General features: G+C 39.6%; 1 protein-coding gene across 7 annotated transcripts in view; it reads left to right on the top strand.

Annotated features, from left to right (window-relative positions):
• Window positions 1-19,809, top strand: part of Nalcn (sodium leak channel, non-selective) — a 352,387-nt gene that overhangs the window by 324,075 nt on the left and 8,503 nt on the right. For 4 of the 7 annotated variants that reach the window (NM_001393694.1, NM_001393693.1, XM_087585083.1 and 1 more), the window contains 13 exon segments: window positions 3,271-3,391; window positions 3,475-3,573; window positions 6,435-6,528; window positions 7,044-7,150; window positions 7,341-7,415; window positions 8,114-8,233; window positions 10,432-10,500; window positions 11,462-11,610; window positions 12,517-12,610; window positions 14,166-14,298; window positions 14,947-15,062; window positions 16,840-16,997; window positions 19,304-19,454. In NM_001393694.1, coding sequence (NP_001380623.1) covers window positions 3,271-3,391; window positions 3,475-3,573; window positions 6,435-6,528; window positions 7,044-7,150; window positions 7,341-7,415; window positions 8,114-8,233; window positions 10,432-10,500; window positions 11,462-11,610; window positions 12,517-12,610; window positions 14,166-14,298; window positions 14,947-15,062; window positions 16,840-16,997; window positions 19,304-19,454 — 1,486 coding nt within the window. 7 annotated transcript variants of the gene reach the window in all.

Below are 19,809 nucleotides of genomic sequence, written 5' to 3'. Positions count from 1 at the left end.
GCCCATTTGTCCTGCTTTGTACCTTGGGTTGATTCATTGTGAAACAAAAATCTTCAATTTAGTAAATTCCAACAGTATTTATAACACTTTTTAAACGTTCCTTCTTTGATCTAATGAGAGTTAAAAGCTGAAAAAGATTTAATTTCATTCCAGCTAAATTATGATTAAGAAAGTAACCTATATTTGGGAATATGCCTAGTGAAATGCTTTGGTAATTAAAATTAAGACATAAATATGCACACTCTAATTCAGGAGACAGACTAACTCAATAGACTCTCTTCAGATAAATATGTTCATTTTCTTCCAAATCACCCAGACTTGATGAGATAAAAAAAATAGCTCAGTAAAAAGGACTAAGCATACACTATACCATCAATATCATGTGTTTTATTTTAAGCATGGGTCTAGAATGCATGCATAGATAAAAAAAAAAGTATTCTACTTTTTACTAATTACTCAGTGCTTATACTCACTAGGCATGCTTGTTATTTACTTAGCTGTAAATTGTCACTTTTGTTCCTTAGAAACCTAAAGTTAAAATAAAAAACAAATTACAAATAATTTCATAAACCTGTTAAAGGTTTTGTTATGCATCATCAAGCCCCTAAGCACCCCTCTGGCTTGCCAAAAGCTCACTCTTCAGGCAACTTTAAACTATATTAAATACTTCCAGGTAGAAGGACATCAGGTCTTACAGTGGCTCAGGGTCAGATAATTTAAGATCCAAGGGTTGGAGAAATGATTACTACAAAGAAGAGGTTTCAACATCAAGGTTTTTTTTTTCCTGCAATATTCACTTCTGTTTTTCTACAAATGGTAGAAGTGCAATGAATGGGATACAGAAGAAGCCCCTAACCTAAAATTCCTAGCCAGACCAATGCTGAGAAGAGAAAGCACATTGGCTTTCTAAAGGACAGAGGCTTGGAAATGTGTGAGGAAGGGGAGAGGCCAACGAGTAGGAAAAGGGAGTGGCAAGAAGGTTAGAAAAGAGGGGGAATCTAAGGACAGGTGGTTAGGGAATAGGAAAGAGTCAGGAATATGTGGTTAGGGAGGGGAAAGAGAGGCCACAGACAGGTAGGTAGGAAAGAAGGAGTCAGAGGAGGTAGGTAGATATGGAACAATGGGAAGGGACCAGGGGCAGCCTAGGTCACATTTCCCATAGTGCCTATCTTCCCCAGGGGAGGATCCATTAGCTTTATCATAATCACAGGGCCCTAAACCACATTCTTCAGGAGGCAAAAGAGAGCAAATTCTAAAGTCAGAATAAATCTTAGTTTTATGACTTAAATATACAAGACCAGAAAAAAAAAGTTTTAACTAGTGTTCTGATTCAAATGTGGGTACATAGAAAATAACAATGATAGATTATGTTTTGGATTTACTAAAGCCCTCTGGACTTACAGATCCAATTTCAAACTTGGCAATTTTGATAGCACAGCATAAACAAATACTTTATATGATTGAACTGGAAAAGTCTTACTTTCCAAAATGTGATATATTCTTTCAACTCTATGTCTTGTTTTTCTTGATTTAGCCTAAAAATATTTTTCTTAGCATTTTCTAACTTCTAAAATATGTGGGACATGAAAGTAGTTTAAGTTGCTGCAAATTTAGCTACAAAAGCACTTTTACATAAAGAAAACAGATGAGTAAGAAAGATTGACATTGAATCTGAGAGCTAACTCCCTTGGTTTTATTTTTTTTAAAGTTCTTATGCAAGCAAACTTTGGGTATGCATAGTCCTTACAAGCACTGTCTACTCTAAGAGATAGGAAATGTAATTGAGACCCTCCCTAAGGAGAGATTATTGAAAAATTCCAAGCTTGTGTATTTGTACTTCCATACAAAAATATAAAACAAAATTCTAAAATATGAATATCTGAGTGGAGCTTCTACATTGATACCAAATGCCTGTGCCAGTCATTCTCAAACCCTGAGGTTCAAGCCAGTGGTAGTCTTAGACTTTCTCATCATATCTCTATGTATTATCAAGACGTATCTCATAAACATTCCTGTAGTTAAGAAACCATAAAAGATACGTGAAAATATTGAACCAAAGCCTCTCTAGAGTGCGACCTCACAAAGGTTAAATTTCAATAGATAAAGTAGAATAGGAGAAAAAAAAGATGGAAACATAATACAGAAGGAGGAAGTGGGCTGATTGCATTCAACAACTCAGAGCTCTCTTGTCCTTCAACCTCAGAATGGGTATCAAGAATCATGTAAATCTTTGATGATTTAAAATAGCCTCTCATAAAGAGAGGAGAATAATGAAGGCACTGAATATGTTTTGTGTTAGTTAATACCCACCAGGTAATAAAAAGAAACACAGTCACAACTGAGACAAATGGTATTGGGCATCCTTTCCCTCAAAAGAAAATAAAGCATGATGGGACCAAGTGTCTGAGGTATCATAAATCTGTGATATTTATGCATTGGGACTGTGCATTGGGAATCACAAGAAGGAACTATTGAGAACACTTGAGGTTACTAAAAAGGAAAAGACCTCAGAGAATGTGATGGAAATATACTGCACTCAGTGATGTCTTCTGACCCAGAAGCCTTGTGGTGCATCACCCTTCACAAGGACACTTAAAACAAGTCAGTAAGCACTGCTCTCATCAGACCTACTGTACGGGGAATTGTACTATTTCAGAACTCATGTCCAGAACACAATACCTCATTGTGCAAATCTCTAATGTTATTTAGCTTCCAGTTTGGGGTGTTGTAAGACAAGGTGGAGGGTTATGTCACCACTTGGACTAGATATAGATTTGAGCCTTTAGCTTTAATTTGAGAGCATCCATCATGACAAAAAGAACATAATAATAAATTACAGCATACTGGCATGTTTCTGTAACTTGGCAGATGAATGCTGTATGACCCAACCATTTTCCAGGCTCTATACCCAGAATTAAAAACAGCTATAGAGCTGGGCTATAGAGCTGGGCAGTGGTGGAACATGCCTTTAATCTCAGCACTTGGGAAGCAAAGACAGACAGTTTTCTGTGAGTTTGAGGCCACCCTGGTGTACAGGCAAGTTATAGAACAGCCAGGGCTACACATCGAAACACTATCAAGAGAGAGAGAGAGAAAGAGAGAGAGAGAGAGAGAGAGAGAGAGAGAGAGAGAGAGAGCACAGACAGGGAGGAAGGGAGAGAGAGAGAGGGGAAGGGAAGGAGGGAGAGAGGAAAGGAAGAAGGAAGACTATAAGTATTGGGTCACTGGTGCATTGCACTCTCATCCAACATCCCGCTTTCCTAATTACAGGGCAAATCCTCGTAACTTTAACTTTGACAATGTGGGAAATGCTATGCTGGCATTGTTTGAAGTTCTGTCCTTGAAAGGCTGGGTAGAAGTGAGAGATGTCATTATTCATCGTGTGGGGCCGGTAAGCAACCACATGGGATTTTTCTAAATATATCCAGGGTGGTTTCCATTGGCTCTGATAAATAACATCTTTCATTTACACAGATCCATGGAATCTATATTCATGTTTTCGTATTCCTGGGTTGCATGATTGGACTGACTCTTTTTGTCGGTGTAGTTATTGCTAACTTCAATGAAAACAAGGTAAGTCTTCTCAGATTAATAGCACAGACTTAATTTTTGTTCTTGCCCTTGCTTTAAGCTAATTTTTTTTCATACACGGCATGGAGCCACATTAAATTGTAATGTGACTCATGTAACTAACCTGTGTAAAACTCTTTTGCTAACTGCCTCACTGCTGTGGTTTGGGTCCGTTCCTTAGGAGTATAATTCTCTTCCCAGATTTACCCTTATGGCAACAGTAATTTCCCCACAGCTGAGAAACACATCTCCTATTGTTCAGATGGGAAGGATTTACAGTGAGTTAGTAAAATATGATAGTTTCAAGTTATGTTCTAATTGTAGTCCATCCTGCCTTTACAAAACTGTGAATTGTGTGCTTCTTTGTCACTCAATGAATGAACTCAGAATTTTGATAAGGTAAGTAGAAGCCATATAAAGTGTAAAGGACAGTTCAAAGACTAAAAAGATTTTTTTTAAATCCATATAAATTTTACACATTTCCTGAACTCAGGAAGCAGCTTCAGTTAGAACAGCTCTCATGATGGTTTCAAAGCTCATGGATAGAAACAGCAATGTGGTTTCCTATGGTGCACAAGTTTAAGGGAAGTGTCCCCTTGGCAATTGTTCTGGGCAAGGCTGGTTAAACTGTCTCTTGGGAGTTCTATCTGGGGGAATCACACTTAAATGCATACAAGCTTTGAGGACTCACTATACAGAAGAAGCTTCTGCCATCTCTCAAGATGCTGCAATTTGTGGGCGAGAAAACCACTTGGGGCCAAAGTCTGACTCTTTTCCTATGACTACAGGGTCTGTGATTCTTCTAATGTAAGAGTGTTGAAGCCTCTAAAGTAAAAGGCTCCATTTTCCTGTGAAGTTCCTGCTGTTCAGTTGTGCACAGTGATGGCCGATTCCCATGTGTTCATGCAAGAGCTCTTTAGTTTGTGTGGCTACATGAGAGACTGTATCATTCACCGTCCCCATGTTCAATGTGTGTGGTGCCAGTAACTTAGTCAACTGCCACCTTTGATGTGCACCTAATGAGCATTTCATTCCATTCAGCCTTTCAAAGACTACAATTTTAAAATCTCCCTTTGACCCCAGTACTACTCCAACTCTCAGAAAGATGGTCTCCAAGAGCAGCAGCAACCATGTTACCCAGTCCCTTTATTTTACTTTTTTAGCATGTTCATAAATGAGATACTCTAACCCTCCAGCGTGTTCCGTTTAATAGCAGGCAGAAAGAGAAAGATGTGTCCTTTTAGATGCCTTTGAGCCATGTGGTGGAGCAGACACTGGGAATTCCAGAATATAGGAAGGAGCTTATCAGCACATTTGCCAGGGAAATGAGGTACTGCCAGTCCAAGGGTGGTTAGGGGTCCCTGGAAGGGCCCTGGATGCAAGAGGACTGAGCTTCAGGGCAGCTCACCAGTCAGCAGCATGAGTGACCCAGTGTACAATGCTCAATAACAGGAAGCACTGTGTAATTATATGCCAGTCTTGAAATAGCTATGAATTACTGAGGATTCTTTGCTTCCAACACCATAGTTATGTCCTAAAAGAGTCAGGAAGTGACAACTTGTTTGGGATTATGATGTGTCAGGCCAAACAGATGCCAAGAAGGAGGCAGAAGTTAGCAGCCACTTTTCCAGATATCACAAACTTGATTTGTTGGTTGGAAATAAAAGGTTCTAATTATATAAGTGTGTGTGTGTGTGTGTGTGTGTGTGTGTGTGTGTGTGTGTGTGTGTGTTCACATGTGTACCCATAACTCCAGTTTTAGAAGATTCAACATATTCTTCCAAACTTCATGGGCACTGTGCATGTAACTTCCATAAATACAACATGCAGGCAAAACACATAAAATAAAATAAATCTTTAAAGAAAAATTTGGGGAACAGGCGAATGGATCTAATGAAGGCACTCCCTCCAAGCTGATGATCTGAGTTCAATCCCTAGAACCCACAGGGAGGGAAGAAAGCACAGACTCTTACTGTATTTCTGACCTTGAAATGTGTGCTATTACCAGTGTGTGTGTGTGTGTGTGTGTGTGTGTGTGTGTGTGTGCACAACTGCATTCATGCACACAAACAAATATTGACATTTTTAAAGGTAAAGAAATTCTTCATAAATAAATACACATTGGATATAATTCGTCCCAATAATTTAGAAATTAGAAACAATTTTTTCTTCTGTACTTATACAGTCAGAAAGCACACAATTCTGAAAGCCAAGCTAGGGAGATGTTCCCTGACAGGACAGTTGTTATCTCTACAGAAGGAAGTAGAGAAAGGGAGTGAGTTTCCCCTCAACCTTAGCTCTTTAATTATATGTCTACCTCTGCAATGTAGTATAATAAATCAAATACAGAATAATACAATGCAATATCATTTATGTGCATTTTTATCAAGTACTCTTCTTTATAACATCTAGCAAATTATCATACCATTTATTTCTGGAAGAGGAAAATTCTATGACTCATCTGCTAAAAATAGTTTTATAATTGCAGCTATTGAACTGATTTTTTTTAAAAGATGTATAAAGAACAAATGCCCTCTTCCAGCAGCTACTCAGATATCTCATTGGCTACTATAAAACTAAACTAGCCACAGCTAGTATGTAGAAAACATTCTTGAAACTTTCTCAAGCCCAAATGTTACAGGTATTCAATGGGACACCCCTGGAAACTGCTGAATGCCCCCAGTATGCACCCATCCCTGCTGGAATGCCTGTCATTATGGGTCACTCATTCTGACCATGTCTCTCCAACCACTATGGTTCTTGCAGACTATTTTCTTTCAGGTCCCCACATTGGTCTGCCTGTAAAGCCATCCAGTCCACATTGCTCATTTCCTCTTCCCTCTACTGTTTCCTTTGTTTCCAAGGGGACAGCCCTGCTGACGGTAGATCAGAGAAGATGGGAAGATCTCAAGAGCAGATTGAAGATCGCACAGCCTCTTCATCTCCCACCTCGGCCGGGTATCAAAGATGTTCTGATTTTATTCATGTTGGGCACTAGTGTTCCTGCTTCCCTAAGAGCCTCAGATTTAAATTAAAATAATAATCGTGAGGCCACTAGGGGGTTGTGCATAAGTTAATATTGAAACAGACTCCAAACTGCTGATCTCTTCTTGAGGCTATTAAAATCAGTCACCCAAAGGCTGTGCTTCAGTGCTCTCTCTGCATAAGCCTTAATGAAAAAAACCTGAATTTTTAAATAAAATATATTTGTGTTTACCTTTTAGATATGAGGGAAATGTACTAAGCTACCAGGACTTGAATGATGCGCTTCTTCTTTCAATATGGTTGGTGCTATGTGCTGTCGTTTCGATATCCAGCACCAGCCATTCCTCCAAAGCACTTCATAATAGATTGAACCGGAAGGGAAGACTGTAATGGGTTTGAAGACAGACATTAAAGACTATGAAAGACAAGAAAGTGAATCTGGCCATATCTAAAGCACCCTCAACTAAACCTTTCTTTCTTTCTTTCAGATAATGATGGATTTAGAGCTAAAATGTATGACATAACCCAGCATCCGTTTTTTAAAAGGACAATTGCGTTGCTGGTTCTGGCCCAGTCTGTGTTGCTATCTGTCAAGGTATTGTTTCTCCTTGAGATTTCTGGAGTGATTTCACATCCCTGGTACTTGCAGGAGTGTTGCAAACATTGCCATTTGCAGCCTCTGGTCTGTAGTAATAACTGGCATATATATATATATATGCTGAGTAGCAGAGAGAGAAAAATCTATCTGGTGAACGTGGCAGTAACTTGTGTTCTCCTGGTCGCAGTGGGATGTTGAGGATCCTGTGACAGTTCCTTTGGCAACCATGTCGGTCGTGTTCACCTTCATCTTTGTCTTAGAGGTAATAAATCTGCCTCCCTGGGGGAAGCTAGGAACAACTAAAAGGGAATGAAGGCCCCCTTTTGATGTCACCTACTTCTAGCTCCCTGCTCCCTGGTTTTTAAAGTCTTTGGTGGGTAGGTTTCATGACCAGGGTACATTCTCTGAGTACACCTCCCTTCTGGCTGTTCTGATTAACGTCAGAAAGACTTCACTTTATATTTCCAATTTTTCTAATCGGAGAAACACTCCTGCCAATTGTTGTGTCTGAGCATTAGCCTGCCTAGAAACAGGGTTTGAATGTTTAAGTCACTGCTATTCAGGGATTCAGATTACAACACAGTGTAAATATGCCAGCAGCCCAGACAAGGTCATCTTAAAATGCTGTCCCCTATGTCTCATCTATTTGCCATACAATCTTCTTTGAAATTCAAGTGGATTATCCTTTTGCTGTAAACTGACTGATGTTTTCCAAAATACAGTTTTGTACTCAAGGCAGAAAAAATGACCTGCAATGACTATTTAGCTATGAATCCACAGGAAAGAGTGTGGATAATAGATGAATAGATGCAGGCTACTTGGCTTTAAAATGATGTATCTTATATTAACTATATATATGTATATATTAAATGCTGATGATTAATTATATGATGATTAAATCTAATTGATTTAAACATGCCTAAACACTTGCCCTGTGTCCTCTTTGCTTGCTTTCTCTAGGTTACAATGAAGATCATAGCAATGTCACCAGCTGGTTTCTGGCAAAGCAGAAGAAACCGATATGATCTCTTGGTGACGTCTCTTGGTGTTGTGTGGGTGGTGCTCCATTTTGCTCTGCTGGTAAGTACATCATCACACTTTACCTTAGTTGATAGTTCAGCTTTTCTCCAGTTCAAGCCATTTCCCAGTCTCTTCATTCCATACCAGCCACTCTTGGGCATTATATCAAACTCCCTACATCCCAGTTTTAATTTTGAGAGCCCTGGGATATGTTTGCAAATGCATACACATAGACATGTATATGTGCATACACATATACTTTTCACACAGGCAAATCATGGATCTTCAAAGACCTAGAGTGTATAAGTCTTAAAGACAGTGTCACCATCTCATTAACATTCTACAGTCCCAGTGATTGCCATTACCAGTGTTCCCCATTCTCCCATTGCCTTTCATAATTGAGGCATGGCAGGAAGTATCCAGTACTCATAGAACCCATTTGCTATCAGAAGGGGCTTGTTGTAGTATGGATCTGTGGTAGTCACACGTGTAGTGAGTGGCCTTCTTTAACCACTGGTTGCCTTCAGCATTAGAATCTGTTTAAAGCACCTATGTTCAGTTCCTTCAACAAAACATAATGATGACCCTGAAGGAAGATCAAGAAGGAAATAATATGCAAAACAAAGGTATCCGCTGCACTAATAAACTTTGTAGTCTAAAAACCTAGAGAGATCATCATTGTGTGCTCACAAACCAATGAGCGCTATGGGTATGCTGGAAAAGATGAAGGAGATCCTATTAGGGTCCATGACAACAGTAAGGATTGAGTAACGGCGTCATCAAAGAGGTCCTGGAAGGCATTTCCCTACAAGCAGCTGGGCTCCATTTACAGAACATTTCAGAGACCCTTAGCTAGGATGGAAAGAGGCAGGGACTGGACAAAGGCAGAGTTCTGTGCCTGAAGCACGACCCATGCCATGAAATAAGACAGCACAAGGTTTGCTGAAGTGGGAACATAAGTCTTCTTAAGACTTTGGGGTCCATGTGAAAATTATCCAGTCATCATCCCAGGGGCTGTGGTTGTCATGACTTCTAGGATGTCAAGACTTAAGGTGTCTACAGTAATTCCTCAACTGACATGGGAAGATAAAGCAGAAAAACATGTTCTAACTATGCTTAGTTTATCTAGACAGACCTTTGACTAAATGCTATTCACTAAATGGAAAAATACAGCAGGCCTAATCTCAAATATCCCCACGGAAGAAATTCTAAGCCCTCCCTATTCTACTTGACTGCTTTTGTTCTTCCCCTGAGAAGAACCTCTGGTCTGAGAAAAGGAATCATTCTTTGCCATATTTTGCAGTGGACTGCTGGGAAGGAAAGTGTTCCTTCCAACACGGCTATGTGCCCACATTCTTGTCCTTGTGCCTCACCAAGAAGCTCAGTGGACCCCCTTCCCAGGGACCCATCTGGGACTGTTGTTGTTTGGCTAGGCAGCTCCTGGAGAATGCTCATGCTTTGGCATCAGCTGAATGTCACCGTTGTTATGCTGTGGCCAGTGGCATCTTTGTTTCCCAGAAGAAGCCTTGTGAATCAGAAAGCACGGAGTGATCTCTGGCCCTAAGCACACATTGGAAGAGGAAACTGATGCAATCCTTAGCTGGGGCTGAGGTGCTTTTCTAAAATGGTTTGATTCATGAACAGGGAACTGAACTAACAAAACAAAACAAAACAAAGCAAGCAAACAAACAAACAAACAAAAACTGCCTGTGAGTATTGGTTTTGTTGAAAATTAGGCCCCACCCCATGTATCCTGGGCTAGCCTTGAAGTCATTATGTAGTCAAGACCTTAAATTTCTGACCTTCCTGCCTCCAGTTCCCAAATACAGGGATTACAGACATCACCACAACTGGGTTTACACATTGAGAGATTGAACCCAGGGCCTCATACATGTTAAGACAAGACTTCTACCAGCCCAGATACAGTCCCAACCCCCTTCAGGGTCACCCTGTACATTTCTTGCCCTATCCTTAAAAGGGCTTATTACTGCTTCATGTGAAATGAATTTCAAAATACAGAATCTAGTTGAACAAAACAAAACCTAAAGTTTTGTTTGAGATTTGATTCTAAATCTAATATTTATTCATGAGTTTTTGCAGTGACCTTTTCAGTACCTTTATTTCAGATAAATTTCTTATAGGAATTTTCACATTTTATTAAACTAATTATTCACTAGACTTCACAGAAGACTTAAAATAAAACCATAACAAGACCTTTTTTGCAAATTGTAAAAAACTGTCTTTTGTTTAAATTTCAGAATGCATACACCTACATGATGGGAGCCTGTGTGATTGTCTTTAGATTTTTCTCCATCTGTGGAAAGCATGTAAGTCCATCATGCAGAATTCTCTCAAATGTCACATAAGCATTGAGTCACTGATGCCAACAGACTGCAGCCAAACTAGTTGATATATTTAACAAAGTACTAAACATCATAAGTCAAGACTAATAAATATTAAATATTGCATTGAATCTGTACCTTAATTTTCTTTGACTATATTTCCTGTTATTTTATTCATCATATTTGCTGAGTAAACACAATCATAAATGAAAGAAAACATGTTGCCTCTGAAACCAAAAGCCAATGTCATTCCTAATGTACCCTAATTTGTGTTTTTTAATTAACTTTATTACAGAGAAAGTTTATAATTGATGATAGTGTTTCCCTTATTCTCAATTGATTTATATTCCCTGCTAGTATGGAATGCTAACACACACACACACACACACACACACACACACACACACACACACACACACACACACACACCTGTGATCTCCATTTAAGGGATATTGTTTCTTTTTGTCATTAGCATTATTTCACAAATGGATTCCACATATCCATGTAATTGGAAGGTTTAACAATTGGTGGTTATTTAGCATTAAACCAGCATTACATTAGGTTTTTAGAAAGTCTATGGGAGAACAGTAAATTTACTTGCTATAGGCCAATAATGTGTTGACTTTATAGGTGTCTAGGTTTCAAAGGAAGAGGAAATGGAAGTCTAAGAAGCTTGTGTTGTTAAATTTAATTAATTTCTCTGGAGTGACTGAACTGTTTGAAGTATGAATAAGATTTTACAATGCCAGATGGTTTTTGAATAATATTTAGATTTAATATCTAATAGGAAACAACTCTCAAATGAAGTACTTGGGAATCAGTATGTAGCCAACCTGCTTATATATTATTCACCAGCCAGGTACTCCTCAGCTTGAAATAACTGTTCTCCCACCTCCTGTCTTCCTCTCTCCATCTGCCCTGATTCTTCACCCTTCTTCATCTGCAGGTGACATTAAAGATGCTCCTTTTGACTGTGGTTGTCAGCATGTACAAGAGCTTCTTTATCATCGTAGGAATGTTTCTCTTGCTGCTGTGCTATGCCTTTGCTGGGGTGGTTCTGTTTGGCACTGTAAAGTATGGAGAGAACATTAACAGGTCAGCATGTATTTGTCTTCCTATTTATTTTCCAAGCAAACATCTTAGTAATAAAATCACCAATCACAAACTTAGGTGTTTTTTGACCATTAAAGACTTAGGAGTGGTATAAAAGGGAAGTAATCTGTTAGAAAATAAAATATACACATTTTAAATGGCATTTTACAGTCGACAAAGATAAGCATACTTATTTTAGAACCCTTGGGAAATGCAAAAACCAAACAAGAAGGTTTAATAATTCTACCCACTGTCAGGAATAACAACTCCTGATTTCAGTATTTTTCTTTACCCATGTATCTCTCTCTCTCTCTCTCTCTCTCTCTCTCTCTCTCTCTCTCTCTCTCTGTGTGTGTGTGTGTGTGTGTGTGTGTGTGTGTGTGTGTGTGTGTGTGTGTGTGTGTGTGTTGGAGGGGGCAGGACTTAAATCAGTTTTTAGATGATTTTCTTTTTCAGCAAAGTGTAGAAAGTTAGAACCTTCCAAATCACTCTGCTGTGAAAGAAACATTTCCAAAAGCTCATCATCCACATTATAAAAGCATCTGCTGTTGTTCTCTTAAAAGTTCAAATACAAAATACATGCAAATGTCTCACTGGTAGGTGATTTATTTGGCACATGGCTGAGTCTCCTTCTATGACCCAATGGAGGAATTATTTCTTAGTAGTCAAAGTAAGAACTCAGTTGTTCAGTTCAAAGCTAGTAAGTTGATGGTCCTGTGAAAGTTTTTGCTCATTGGGCATCTATACTTGCAGGAAGGTTTATATGGCAGCAGAAGGGTTTTAAGTTTGGTACCAGTAACCTGGCAACCAGGTTTGCAAATGTCACATGTTTGGGTGGTGACTGCTAATACTGCCTCAAGACAATGACAAGTCATGAAGTCTTCATTCTGTTTTCTTTTCTTAAATTAGGCATGCCAATTTTTCTTCAGCTGGCAAAGCCATTACTGTATTGTTCCGAATTGTCACAGGGGAAGACTGGAATAAGATTATGCATGATTGTATGGTAAATATCCACTTATTATTATCAGTTCCTCAACATACACTCATGTGCACATGGCAATGGTATCCTTGTATCAAGGAAAATATTCTGGCTGTCTAGTCCATAAGTTGCACTTTGAACATTACAAGATATAAATATAAAGAATAAAATATTCACTTAACATAACTAACATTATTATAATCATATTTAAGAATGAGCACTGTTCTTTCCTGCCTATCCTTCATAGCTTAGCAATCAAAATAATGATATTTATTTAATGCATTCATCGAACACTCACTACGTCCCTGGTTCATCCTGGGCCATGTACAAGGCTTTCCATGTACAAAGGTTCCACAAGGCATGTATGTCATGTAGTCTGAGCCATTCTTCCCTTTTGATATCCTGCTTTCTATCTAGTAAGTCTGTATCATCCTTGGGTCATAGTGTTAATGCTTGCTTCTTTAGGCATTTTTGCACACAATTAAAACTGTGGGTTATATATTCTACAACTCCCTATATTCCTTGTTTGGACATGCATACTAGTTCTAGAAGAGTTCTAGAGTCAACCTTATTTCTCCTTCCTCCCAGCTCATAGACACCAATGATGTCCTACAGATATTCTATGAGGGAGCATGTGCTGTCGAAGCAGAAAGCCACATGGGACTCAGTACTGAGCTACTCAAGTGTAACCAGTGCATCTTAAAAACTGCTTTACATTGCATTTATTTTTGCTTAATGTTAATTAATATGAATTAAATTTAAATTACCACATGAAGCTAATGCTTCTTGTGCTGGAAACTGTGAAGTTAAACTGTTGTCAGCTGTCAGGAACAGGGGTGTGTCTTTATTGTTAGTCTATCCCTAACACTTGGCACAAATATACCACATAGTAGAGTCTAGAGAGTTTGAAACATGGAAAGTGGAAACCAAATTTATCCAATCAGGTATAACCCAAGGCAGAATTAAATAAATCCTATATAGGCTCCCAGAAGAGTATGTGGGGATACAGAAGGCAGCACTAATTATCTGGTTGAGAGAAACCAGCAGAGTATCACAGAAGGATTCGAATTTCAATGGGCCCCACAGAATGCAAAGGCTTTACATAATCGGAACCTTATACATTTCTATAACATCTAATTTTGGTGCCTCAGGACTGAGGACTAGTCCTTACACAACTTGAATGTGAATTTGGTATGTGTGGTCTACTCCACACAAATTAATCCATTGCTTAAGTTAAAAAAATAAAGTTTCTCTTTATTTGACTTCCTAAAGTTTGACCCCAGGGGCTGTTGGGATGTGAAGCTTATGTCCCTGAGGAAACCTGTTCACTTGCATTTTGTTTCTATCAATGACAATTTAATTGGGTCATCTACAGGACCAAAAGCATAGCATGATGAAATACTCTTGCAGGGTTCTGCTGCAAATGATGTGTGTGTCCGACATTTGTGGCTTTTGCTTGATGGCTTTAAACTAACTACATCTCATACTGTCAAGAATAGATTCATTGAGCACCAAAGTCAGAAGAAATCTGTGCCATCCCCTCCCTTCAATGCCCTCCATGTCCCCCACTGGCCCACAGGTTCAGCCTCCATTTTGTACTCCTGATGAATTTACATATTGGGCAACAGACTGTGGCAATTATGCAGGGGCACTTATGTACTTCTGCTCATTCTATGTCATCATCGCCTACATCATGCTGAATCTACTTGTAGGTAAGAGATGTTCATGGAATTATTTTTCCATCTCTTCAAACTCAGGTACTTGGATAATTATGTACAATTTTCGAGTAATTATCCTGGATTGCTTGGGGCGGGTGTTTCATGGCATTAATTATAAATTGTTGCCTCTCAACCCAGGAGCTGAAAAGACCTTTGAAAGGCATGGAAATGGCAGTTGATTGCAGTTTAAAGAATTGTCCTATTTATTATGCTCATTAATTCCCAAAGAGCTCTTCCCATGGATCAGGCTGAACACAAATCAGGGAGGGCTACTTTTACCGCCTCGAAATATCAGTTTGGTTTTTAAAGATATACTTTGTTCACCCAGCTGTGGGGCCATCCAGACCCAATATGACCCTTAAAAATATCCTGGAACTCTGAAGTAAGAGTAGCAGCCAGCTGGCATGAATGTCTAACCAGAGTGCCTTTGAGCCCATGACCCTCATGTTTTGGAAAGGCAAGTGCTGAATAAATAGCTTAGTTCAAGTGAGCGGCATGCCAGCTTGGAAACTGTACTGAAAGCACTTTGAGAAATTGGCTTTATAATGTGAGTGATAACATTTATTATTTATAATAGATGTTTTACTTTTTCTAAAAAACGACAGATTAGCATATTTGTCTAACATCTGATTTTTTTCCTAGCCATAATTGTGGAGAATTTCTCTTTGTTTTATTCCACTGAAGAGGACCAGCTTTTGAGTTACAATGATCTTCGCCATTTTCAAATCATATGGAATATGGTAGATGATAAACGAGAGGTAGGGACTGTGGGTGTGGCTTACTTGCTTACCAAGCATGCATAGAATGCTGTGTTTGACCCCCAGAACCACATAAAACTAGGTGTAGTAGTGCATCACTGTATTCCCAGCACTTGGAAAATGGAAGCAGAGGGTTGGGTACTCAAAGTCTTCCTCAACCTAGGTGTGGGGGAGTGGGCGATTGTTTCCTGCTCCATCACGAAGAGAACAAATGATACATTTCAAGTATCTTGGATCTGAGAATTGACATAGACTAAATTTGGAACTGTCACTGTTGCATTGCAGAAACCTGTCATTGAGAGTCAGATGAGTATGCAAGGACAGGGGAGCAGAGTAGTCTCACCTCATGTCCTTTCCAACCATGAAGAGCCTAGTCTTTAGACTTTCAAAAGGTCAGCAAAGGAAGAAAATAAAGGATTTTCAAAGGTATCTACCTCGGGGTCAAGCAGAAGGAGGGGAATTGCAGCTCCCAGAGGTAAAACCTGTCACCGACGTACCATCATCTCAATCTTAACCAGCCATGTAGATAAAACACACATAGGAGTTACAAGTGGTGTCTGTGGTATAGCTCAGGGCCTGAGTGTTGCTGAGCATGAAAAAAGTCCTGGGTTCAATCCCCAGCACCACTAAAAGTTAATTAGTTACCTGGTTACTTGGTTATTTTGAACTACTTCTAAATTAGTATGTAAATATCTTAACCATAAAATTTACCCAATATTTTCCAGAATTAGCAAAAGCAAAGGCAAGTTTCTTGTTCTCAGCTACCTCCTTTCCTTTCTGCTTTCTTCCCCCTTCTCCTCTTCCCTTCTTCCTCTCCTCTTTGACGTCTTATTCATCCTTACCTTCCCAAAACCTAAGTTGGTCTAGGCACTGAGGTAAAGCAATTCTGTGCCTACAGAGCTTGCTTATGTTCTAAAGGAGGGGGTAACCTCTTAAAGGTGAAATGGTACTAATGACACTGGTTAGGATCCCTAATCCAAACCAATGCCAGACTTTGAATTCTTTTTAGTACCAACACAACACCACAAATGGAGGAAGTCACACCAGATTTCATGTAACAAGTCACAGTCAAAACCCAAGCATGCTAATAACATTGTATAAAATTACTTTTAGGATATGTGTGTAAGATATATGTGAAACATAAATGAATGGCACCTGCCTATAGTCCTACTACATGGGAACTAGTAGTCCTAACCATTGAGAAGATCTACAAAGGAGTGAACTTTCAATTGATAACAAGTGAACAAATAAATGTTAAGTCTAAGACCCAAATTAATTGAGGAGGATTATGTATGTATGTATGTATGTATGTATGTATGTATGTACATATATGCATTGCCTACCTGTAGAATGATATTCACGGTGCATGTGGAGAGGTGGATAAACTACTGAGCTTAATTAGTAAGGGCTGGCTCCAGGGAAAGCTACATGTATATTCCTCACCCTGCCTAGCTCTGAAGTAAATATTATGATAACCCACAGGACCAGAGCAACAGAAAGTTACTGCTTAGTACTTCACATCATATGCTTAGCACACATTATTCTACCCAGCTTTCAAAGAGACCTGTGAGTTTCTTCCTGTCTGGTGCTATTTATACTGGTGATCCCCTACCTTGATGTCCTTGGTGCTTGGATTATAAGCCTGAGAGACACCAGTCCTGACTCATAAATTCACTTTGCTGTCTGTGTCTCCCTATAAAAAGAGACTCAGTGAATAGGGAGTCTCTAGACTCCTTCTTATGACTTACTTTGCTCGCCCTTGTGCTCTCCCACCCAGGGTGTGATCCCCACCTTCCGAGTGAAGTTCCTGCTACGGCTACTGCGTGGGAGGCTAGAAGTGGACCTTGATAAAGACAAGCTCCTGTTTAAGCACATGTGCTATGAGATGGAGAGGCTGCACAATGGTGGTGATGTCACCTTCCATGATGTCTTGAGGTATAAAGCTGGCTCCACAGTCCAGTGTCACAGAGATCCACTAAAGTCAGAAATGAAAGGTGTGACACACAGAAGCCCATGAATTCAGTTAACAGGGATTTCAAAACCTGAGTTGCCATACTGCCATGGTTATAATGCAAGGACACACATTCTAGGCATGAAGTAGTCCTTCTCACTGCCCCATATTGATCATGTCTGATCACTGCCGTACAAGAGAAGCATAGAAAGCAGTGGTCTGCCACCTGCCATCCCAAAAGGAAAGAGATAGAGAACACATGGAGGGCAGGGTTCCATCTCTTAATTTTGGGATGAGGATGTGTGCTCCTGAAAGAGTTAAGTGACTTGCTTAGGGTCACATGGTTCCGTGGACAATGTGGAGATAAAATTCAGATCTCACTCAGGTGAGTCTGGAAGAATCTGCCCAACCTGCTCTGTGGTAATTGTCCCTGTTGCTTAAAACACACCATTTTCTGAGTGTTTTATGAGTACAAGACAGGATAAAGGCTCCAACTCAGTTGCTCTGAAGGACATTTGCATTAGCTTCCTAGAGACACTCCGTTGAAGTCCCAACAGTAGAAGAAACTCATGGCTCCAGAAGAAGCATGAAGTCAATGATAGGGTTAATTCTTGTCAGGCTGTGAGGAAGAATTTGTTCCAACCCTCCCCTGGATCATCCAGTGGCTTCTTGCAACCAGTTATCTTCAATTAAACCTCATTTTAACTAGATCTGCAGTGAACTCTACAATAAGGTCACAACCTGAAGCTCTCGATAGAAATCTTAAAATATTATTTATCCTATGCAAGACCTTTCAAGGTATGGTGTCATTTGACACTGCATATTATTTAATGGGCCAATAGAAGAACGTATGCCCTCATATCAAAGAAACTAAATTGAAAGATCATTTCAATATAGTTGATTTCCTTCATAATAACATGTGAAACATTATTTTAAGAAGTCCTTCCTAATGCGCCCTACCAGAGGGACCTGTGACATAGAAACTGTCTAGAACCCTTGACTGACTGTAGCTATTTTATTCATGTTGCATATACCTGGCATATTAAATGTCGGTTATTGCAACAAATTTGGGGGTCATTCAGGTAGATAAAACTCTACATGAAGCTAAGAGAAGAAAAAGGGTCAGAGCAGCAAAGGAAGGGTCTGAAGGAAATGTGTTTGTTATTCATTTTGCCTTTTGCTATCATTTTGTCCATGAATAAGCTAAGAACACAGAAAGATGAGGCAAGATTATGTATGAGTGAGAAGAATGTTATGCCTCTCAGAATGTTGATCTTTCTTTGTAGTGATGCAGTGTTTTTAGGTTGACCATGAGGCACCCAGACCTACTGTTGTTTTTAATAATCAGTATTTGACCTCTGCAGTATAGTGGTGCATCTGATCACAGGGGACCCAAGCAAAGCCACTTGTGGTGATGTTGGCCCTCTTTTCTCATAGAAGTTACATAATAGTGGAATTCATGATGAGTCTAGAGGACTTAGAAGCATTTTATGAAACATAATGTAGGATTATCCTTTGCGATAGAAGGACACTTAGCAAAGAAATGAAAGCCAATGATCCAGTATCATAGGGTCACTATGCTGTGAAATGAGCTCTAACGGTGACCTCAAGTTCAAAGTAGAGGCTGTCCAAGAGTCCAGGGTGCTAAGGCTAACCTAGAGTTCTACCAGATAAGTCAGCATTCTTCTTTGGTAATAAACTAGTTAGTCCTTGCTTGGAGTTACTGACTCTTCCTCTGCACCAAGGTGTCAATTTTATTTACCACTGTCTGGACCTGTTGAGCCAAGAGAGTTTAGCTCTGGCTTTGCATCATCTGAAATTAATAAGGAAAGTGCAAAGGGAAAAATGAATAGAGAGAAAAGTGGAATTGAACATGGCTAATTCGTAGGCAAGTATATTGACCATTACCAATTAGAGCCAACCATGAGGAAATAGTGGAAGGAATACTCTTCTTTTTGCACAGAACATTCCAGAGTATGTACTTGATAGCTAGAGCAGTCAATGCCACTTCTGCAGCATAGGCATTTAGATGCAGTTATTGTTCTAAGTATCTCAGAGATTAATTTGCCAGGTTATTCAATGAGGTGGACACCAAAACTAACCTCAGTATTTATAGAAGAGAGGATAGGGAGATAGAGTGGTAACATAGCCAGCTCCTTACCCAGCTATGAGTGGCATCAAACCCTACACTGATTTCTGGAAAGTTTTTTTCTCTCTGCATTTTGAAACACTTGAGGGTCTAAATACCAGGTGAGTCTGATTGGTGGTTGCTCTTGTCTCCATCTCCCAGCATGCTGTCCTACCGCTCTGTAGACATCAGGAAGAGCCTGCAGCTAGAGGAACTGCTGGCAAGGGAGCAGCTGGAGTACACCATAGAGGAGGAGGTGGCTAAGCAGACTATTCGCATGTGGCTGAAGAAGTGCTTAAAACGCATCCGGGCTGTGAGTGAACCACATGCACAAGGGTTGGGTTTCCTTTCCTATTGTTGTAGGGAAAAATCAGAAAACAAAAAACCTCTGGCTTAAAAGAGAAAGGCTAATACTGGCTCACAGTTCTAATGTACACAGTACATTATGGAGGGGATGGACTTCAAGATGGCAGGAGTTTAGTATATATTATATATTCACATCACCTCTACACTCAGGAAATGGAGAGGGTAAATGCATGCCTGTACTCGTCTCACTTTTACATTTTATATAGTTCAGGGCCCCTTGCTGAGAGAGTGGTCCAACTCATAATTGTGCATTTTCCCACACCAGCAATCAATATAATCCCCCACAAGTTTGTCCAAAGGCC

The sequence above is a fragment of the Rattus norvegicus genome, chromosome 15 (genome assembly GCF_021556685.1).
Source record: "Rattus norvegicus strain SHRSP/BbbUtx chromosome 15, alternate assembly SHRSP_T2T, whole genome shotgun sequence".
Classification (NCBI taxonomy): Eukaryota; Metazoa; Chordata; class Mammalia; order Rodentia; family Muridae; genus Rattus; species Rattus norvegicus.
Note: the sequence above shows the minus strand (reverse complement) of the source record. Positions and strands in the feature narration are given on the sequence as shown.